The sequence below is a fragment of the Tamandua tetradactyla genome, chromosome X (assembly GCF_023851605.1).
Source record: "Tamandua tetradactyla isolate mTamTet1 chromosome X, mTamTet1.pri, whole genome shotgun sequence".
Classification (NCBI taxonomy): domain Eukaryota; kingdom Metazoa; phylum Chordata; class Mammalia; order Pilosa; family Myrmecophagidae; genus Tamandua; species Tamandua tetradactyla.
The window spans coordinates 27,494,924-27,502,235 of NC_135353.1; the positions used below are offsets into that span (position 1 = coordinate 27,494,924).

Sequence of the window (7,312 nt, forward strand, 5' to 3'; positions counted from 1 at the left end):
GAGGCCGTGGAGGAGGCGCCGCAGGGGGCGCTGAAGGAAGCGGTGGAGGAGGCGCCGCAGGGGGCGCTAGAGGAAGCGGTGGAGGAGGCCCCGCAGGGGGCGCTGGAGGGAGCAGCGGAAGAGGAGCCGGAGGAGGAGGTGGACGTAGAGCTGGAGATGGTGCTGCGGCAGTTGCGGCAGGAGTTGCGGCAGGGATTGGAGGAAGCTGAGGAGGCAGCGGCAGCCGAGGCGGCGGTGGAGGCAGAGGAAGAGGAGAGGGCGGCGGAAGCGGTGGCGGCGGCAGCGGCAGTGGCGGCGGAGGCAGTGGCTGCGGTGCTGCTTGAGCCTGACGACATGGCTCTCCGCATGAATGCCTTGGAAGCCATCCAGCGGCAAATGGAAGCAGAGCAGGCTCGGGCCAACAGGGTCCTCTTCCAGATGGAGCGCAGGTTTGGGCGGATGCGTCGACATTACCTGGAGCGGAGGAAAGACCTCATTCAGGATGTCGCTAACTTCTGGTTCATTGCCTTCAGCAACCACCCTCAGCTGTCCACCTTGCTGAAGGGCCAAGATGCAGAGATGTTAAGGTATATCACCAGTTTGGAAGTGACGGAGCTTGCACATCCTAGGCTGGGCAATGAGTTCAAGTTCTACTTTGAAAATAACCCCTTCTTCATCAACAGTGTGCTTATCAAGGAATATGAGCTGAGACTACCTAACCGACTGGTGGCTCGTTCCACTCCGATCATGTGGCGCGAAGGCCAGGTACCCCAGGTCTTCGTTGAAGGAAACCGAGACATCACCCGCAGCTTCTTCTTCTGGTTTACAGACCAAGTCCTTCTACGGTTTGACCAGGTTGCTGCGGTTATTAAAGAGGACCTGTGGCTGGATCCACTGCAATACTACTTGCTGCAGGAAGGGGTCCCAAGAATCAGGCATGTCCAAATAGGGGAGGTAGTGGAGATCCCCAGGCCCTTTGGGTTCCATTCTGGTTAACCCCTGCCCTGGGGCATACTCCTGCACAGGATTGGCTTCCACTTCCTGCTGGTCCTGTGCTTAGGCAACAGCAATAGTTATGCGTTCTGTTTTTTGTGCTGATCTTTCTGTACCCTCCCTCTGCACATTAAATTCTCTCAACCTCAAGATTAAACCCTCATGGCCCATGCTCTTCCACTTCCATGTGGCCTCTGTGTTGTTCTGCATTAACATCACGTGTTGTACTTGTGGCTCCCACCACTTCTAAGTCAAGCAGATGATACTATGAACTGCTCTACCTTTATGGACACTACTTGGACTTTGTTTCCAAGGCCTCTTCTCTGGTTGCCATCACCTGGACTTGTAGATCTGAGAAAGAACCCATTCTACCCACTGTGCTCTGCACCTAGCAGTCTAGGCACCAACCTGCGGGCATTGATGATGCCAAGGAAGAACAGCAGTGGGCCACTTGGTGTATGCTCTTCATCCTCCTCTGGGTGCGTTCTACTGCTGCCTGCCCTTCACTGCCTGTGCCTAACGCTGTTGGCATTTTTCTGAATGAACATTTTCTAGACCTTATCATCAACCTGTCTATTTTTTGGTAAACAAAGGCCTCCAGAACTGTGGGTGGACTCTGCCTCCATTCCTACCTGAAAAGAACTCTTTTTTTTTCCACTTTTAAAAACTTTTTATTTTTAAATAAATTTAGAATTACAGAAAAGTTGCAAAAAGAATGGAGTTCTATAGAACATCTCTTATTGTTAACACCTTCCATAGTTGACCGTAGTACCATTATCAAAACCAAAAAGCTACCAATGATTCAACTAACAAAGCTACTGTCTTGAACTCTTGATTCCTTGCCGCCGCCACCACCAAGTAACCCAGGAGCCCTGCTGACTGTCAAGCAAATGGTTGAGAAGTGAGACCCTGACTTCACTGTAAGGGTAAGGATGGTGTTCTTTCTAAGTATCATGCTTTCTCAGCCTCAGTTAGTGAATTCACACAAGACCTAGGTTTTGTTTGCCTCCCTTCCTCATCCTTAAGATGATTATGTGTGGGGATGGCAGTATACCTCTCCTTCTCTCTCCCTATCTCCCTCTCCCTTCACTTTCTTAAAAAAAAAGTGTTAGTTCATATAGATCTGCACTAGGAGGCTTTTTAGTTTAATCTGGTTCTCTTTATCATTTCCAGAAATGCAATGTTTGTCCTGTAAAATTGACTGCCAGAGCTGTTACTGCCGTTCTGTTTTCGTCCCAGCCCACCCTGGGCAAGGCCTGGAAGGTTCGGAGGGTGGCAGATCCAGATGCAATGAAAGGTGATTTCTAGTTCAGACTGGATGGAAGAACTAAAGAGATTGTATTTGGTGTCCTGATTAAGAAAAACTAAACAAAAGGCCAGAGGCAGAAATGAGCCAGGTGAAAATGTCCTAGAAGAAATACTGGACTGACTGAGAGCATGCAGGGTACTTAACTTTATCAGTGGTGGTGGGAGAAGAAATACTTTTCTGAGGATTGGGATGGAGAATTGAAAAGGGTTGTAGTGTTAAATATGTTGCCTAGAGAAGGAGTTCTTTAAAGAAACACAAGCAATGTGTTTCTCTCTTGTTTGCATAGAAGATTGATACTGTACTCTTTATTTCATCAGTATTTAGTAAAATCTTATTTCTCTATGTTTACTGGGAAAATTTAACTGTACAGACTTGCTTTTGTTTTCAAATGGGAACATTTGGAAGAATATCAGTCTTATTTTCCTGTACAGTATAGAGACGTGAATACTGATAAATGTTTTCAGCTAGTTGTCATCCCTTTATTAAATCTGTATCCTTTGAAATATGGTTTAAATAAATTGGTCTTGTCAGACTGAAAAAGTAATGGTTATTATTAATTATTGCATGATTACTACTGAATATAACTTTTTTCATATCAAACTAGTTGCTTTAAAACTAAAGAATCACAACTTCTTTAATTTAAAAAGTGGTAAAAAAAAAAAAAAAGAAAGGAATCAAGAAAATAATGGTCATTACTAATTATTACATAATTACTACCAAAAAGTAGTTTTGTCAAATAAAGGTGAGAGATGTTAAAAAATGATCCACTGGGTATCAAATGCGCCAAGTATGCCACTGTTGTTTACTAAAATTTCTGCATGCAGGAAGAAATGAGGAAAGGGGTATAACACAAGATTCCTGTACCCCTGACTCCAATCCCAGAAGCATTTTGTAATCTGTGTGTTTGAACACAATTATGTGTGTACACTACCAATTTCAAGCATATTTCTGCTCCATAAGTATCTTTATTCTTTTTTTCAGAGAGAAAGAGTTTACTACTGGGCGCGTAGTAGGAAAGCAGATGGCCTAGCAGCCCAAAATCTATCTCCCCAAACTTCAGTAATTCCCATAGTTTTATTAGAGAAAAGGTGGGCAGGGTTTAGGATAATGGGTACAGTGGCTCCAGGTGATGTAGTTAGAGGTGATATGATTATTGAGCATGTGCAGATTGATTACATGCTTAGTCACAGAATGTATTGTAGGAAACTGGCAGAATGAGGTATAGGTGACTTGCAGGTAAAAGTCTAAGCTGTGCATGTCCGGTGGGCCCACTTTGGTTAGATCCAGTCTTAGTCATCGAGGTAACTTTAGATTTGGGGTGTGTTCTGGGCTGACCCAGGACCCTTCGTTAACAAACATTAGGGGCTGTCTTTAGCGATTATACGACTCTAAAGTTGAAAAACTGGATAACTGGGTACAAACGAAAATTAGTCAGAAGGTTTTTAAAATCACAGGGGCAGAAGGTAAGGGCTATAAAATCATTATCAGAGATGAAGGGAGCAGCTGGATTACAATTCATAGGGTTCAGGAATTTCCCTATCTACTCCAGTATACCTGAAAGCAAAAAGGAATACCTATACAATGATTCAATAATCAAAATCATCCCTTAAATTCTGATTTCTCAGTTACAATTCCACTCTCTCATTTGATAATTATCTCTCAATCTTGAGGTATATCTGAGTGACGACTCTCTACTTTAAGGCCAAAAAGGGGTGTTGATATTAAGGGGCAAAGGTATGACACGAAGAAACCAGTTATTCTTTGAGAGTCCAATATCTCTGAGTTTCAGAGCTTCTCTGGCATTGGAACAATCTGAAGGTTTCAAACAATCTGAAGGTTTCAAGTCTCTGAAAAACAAGCTTAGGGGGTGCAAGGGTAGTTCAGCGGTAGAATTCTCACCTGCCATGCGGGAGACCCAGTTTCGCTTTCCGGGCATGCACTCTCCAAACAAACAAGGAAACAAACAAACCAAAAACCAACCAAACAAAAATTCAACAAATGGTGCTGCAATAATGGGATACTCACATGGAAAAAGAATGCAATGTGACCCCACCATAGAGCATACCAAAAAAAAAAAAAAAAAAAAACTTTAGTAAAATTTTATAGAGCACGTGATATCTTTCAGGGTTTCCAGGAACACTGTTGGTTGGGGTTTGCCATATTGTGGCAGTTTGCAATATCTGAAACTTGCATAAGAGTAACCTCCAGAATGACCTCTAGACTCGATTTGAAATCTTTTAGCCATTGAAATGCTTTCTCTTTACCCTCTTTTGGTCAACTAATCCATGATGCCAGGGCCAGATACATCCCACTATGTTAGGACCAGTTATGTTTCACACTGCCAGAGCCAATTTCCGTAAGTTTCTTAATTTGGCAAGAACATTGCTTTGATCGTGGTGCTGTGCTCCAGCAAATTTGTATTGCTATGCAACACAAATACAAATATATATATATATCACCACAAAAATTTTAACTTGAATTTACCTTTCTCAACATCAGATGTTTCACTTTCATCAGAATAAACTGCCATAAGCTTTACTTCGATTACATGAATTGGATGAGAAATTGAACAGTTATTAGAATTCACTTATTTGCTGTTTGCAGTATCTGATGACACTGAAATAAAATGGATTGTTTAACTGTGAAGTACTTCTGCTAATAGAGCTACTCTTTAAAAGCTATTGTTTCATGTTTCATCATGTAGAAAGAAACTTGATGTTGAAAATGAGTACATGTATTTTGAAGAACAGTCATTTCATCTAAACAAAAGGCATTTTTCAAAATACCTTCTCTGCAGATGCACTTTGTTAAATCATAATCTTTTAGGAAAGCCTTCTTAAAATAACAAACCTTAGAGGTAGATACTGATGTTTTCTGAAAAGATTTGGGTCTTCTGGTTTTTATGTGGTTAGTGATAACATCATGCCCCAAATGTCAACAAATGTTTTGTATACACCACATATCCATTGACTTTCTTGAGAACTAAATACAGTATATAATTTTTTATTAATTATGCACTTTAGTTTTGGAATTCATATGCTGAAAGCTTTGACAGCAAAATTTTTAAAAAGCATTACCAAACAATAAAATAAATAAAGGGTTGTAGACGTTTACAATATAATGAATGACAACCATTGTAGCAAGAGCATCCGGACGACTTGCTGTATGTTCTGTGGCAAGCCTGGCCATTCAGCCTCTGTTTCCTGAACATATTTTACATACACATAAATATATAATTTGGGGGGTGCAAGGATCATTCAGTTACGGTAGAATTCTCGCCTGCCATGTGGGAGATCCGGGTTTGATTCCTGGTACGTGCACGTCCCAAAACAAACAAACAAGTCAACAAATGGTGCTGTAATAAAGGGATATTCACTTGGAAAAAGAATGAAATGTGACCCCGCCATACAGCATACATATATAATTTGCTACATCCACTGACCTATTTATTCCCTGATGGTCTGGCAATTTCATGTCTCTTGCAGGCTGTAGCATGGGCACAACTGGCTGGCACAACAAGTGACCACCAGGGACACAGTGGTAAATTTTCCTCCCCCTCCCCACCTGGGATTGGAATGAATAAATTGAGCTGCCCCTAAACCTTAGTGTCTGAGTGCACTTCTTGATTATCAGTGAATGCTCTGCATGCCATACTTTTTTTTAAACATTTGTTCCCCCTATTATTTATTTATTAGTCCATGTTTTTTACTCATCTGTCAATATCATAGATAAAAGGAGCATCAGACACAAGGTTTTCACAATCACATAGTCACATTGCAAAAGCTTTATCATTGTACATTCATCTTCAAGGAACATGACTACTGGAATACAGCTCTACAGTTTCAGGCACTTCCCTCTAGCCTCTCTAATTCGCCTTAAACTAAAAAGGGGATAGCTATAAAATGCGTAAGAATAACCTCCAGGATAACCTCTCGACTCCATTTGAAATCTCTCAGCCACTGATACTTTATTTTGTCTCATTTCTCTCTTCCCCCTTTTGATCGAGAAGGTTTTTTCAATCCCTTGATGAGGAGTCCCAGCTCATTCTAGGATTTTGTCCCTTGTTGTCAGGGAGGTTTACACCCCTGGGAGTCATGTCCCATGTAGAGATGGGGAGAGTGGTGAGTTTGCTTGCCATGTTCATACTTTTTTTAATTAGAGAAGTTGTGAGTTTACAAAACAATCATGCACAAAATACAGCATTCCCATACACCACCCATGAGCAACACCTTGCATTGATGTGGAAGGTTTGTTTCTATTAATGATAGCACTTTCTAAATTAAATCGTACTATTTTTTAACGGTAGTTACCTTTATCACAATTGAATGAAAGATTATCAAAATAGTTCTATCATCCATTATTTACATTATATATTTCCCCCATATTCTACCTTATCACCACTTTGAATTAGTATTGTGCAATTGTTATAATTCACAAAAGAACATTCTTAAAGTTGTACTATTAACTATAGCTCATCATCTACAATAGGGTTCACTTTGTGGTAACCTCCTATGTTTTATCTTTTTTTTTTTTTTTTTGGCATGGGTAGTGTTCTAGTTTGCCAAAGCTGCCAGAATGCAACACACCAGAGATGAATTGGCTTTTAATAAAAGTGAATTTAGTTTAAAACATATAGTTCTTCAGAGGAAAGACAGCTAACTTTCATCAGAGGTTCTCCCTTACACGGGAAGGCACAGTGTGATTTCTGCTGGCCTTCTCTCCAGGCTTCTGAGTTCCAACAGCTTTCCCAGGGGTGCTTCCTTTCTGCATCTCCAAAGGCCTGAGCTGAGCTGCAAGTGCTAAGATGAGGTTTGCTGAGCTGCTTGGGCTGTGTTGCGTTGAGTTCTCTCATTTAAGCATCCAGCCAATTAAATCAAACCTCATTCATTGCAGCAGACACTCCCCGTAGCTGACTGCAGATGTAAGCAGCGACAGATCAGCTTCACATGCCATTGGCTCATGTCCATAGCAAGAGAACTAGGCACCTTCACCTGGCCAAGTTGACACCTGAACGTAACCGCCAGAGGCAGG

At 41.7% G+C, this 7,312-nt stretch overlaps 1 protein-coding gene across 1 annotated transcript; it reads left to right on the forward strand.

Annotated features, from left to right (window-relative positions):
* Positions 1-295: 295 nt before the first annotated feature.
* Positions 296-2,782, forward strand: LOC143670406 (testis-specific Y-encoded-like protein 1). The gene is made up of 2 exons (XM_077145184.1): positions 296-1,898; positions 2,146-2,782. The coding sequence occupies exon 1, from the start codon at positions 334-336 to the stop codon at positions 973-975; it is 642 nt and encodes a 213-aa protein (XP_077001299.1). The 5' UTR covers positions 296-333; the 3' UTR covers positions 976-1,898; positions 2,146-2,782.
* The last annotated feature ends 4,530 nt before the right edge of the window (positions 2,783-7,312 follow it).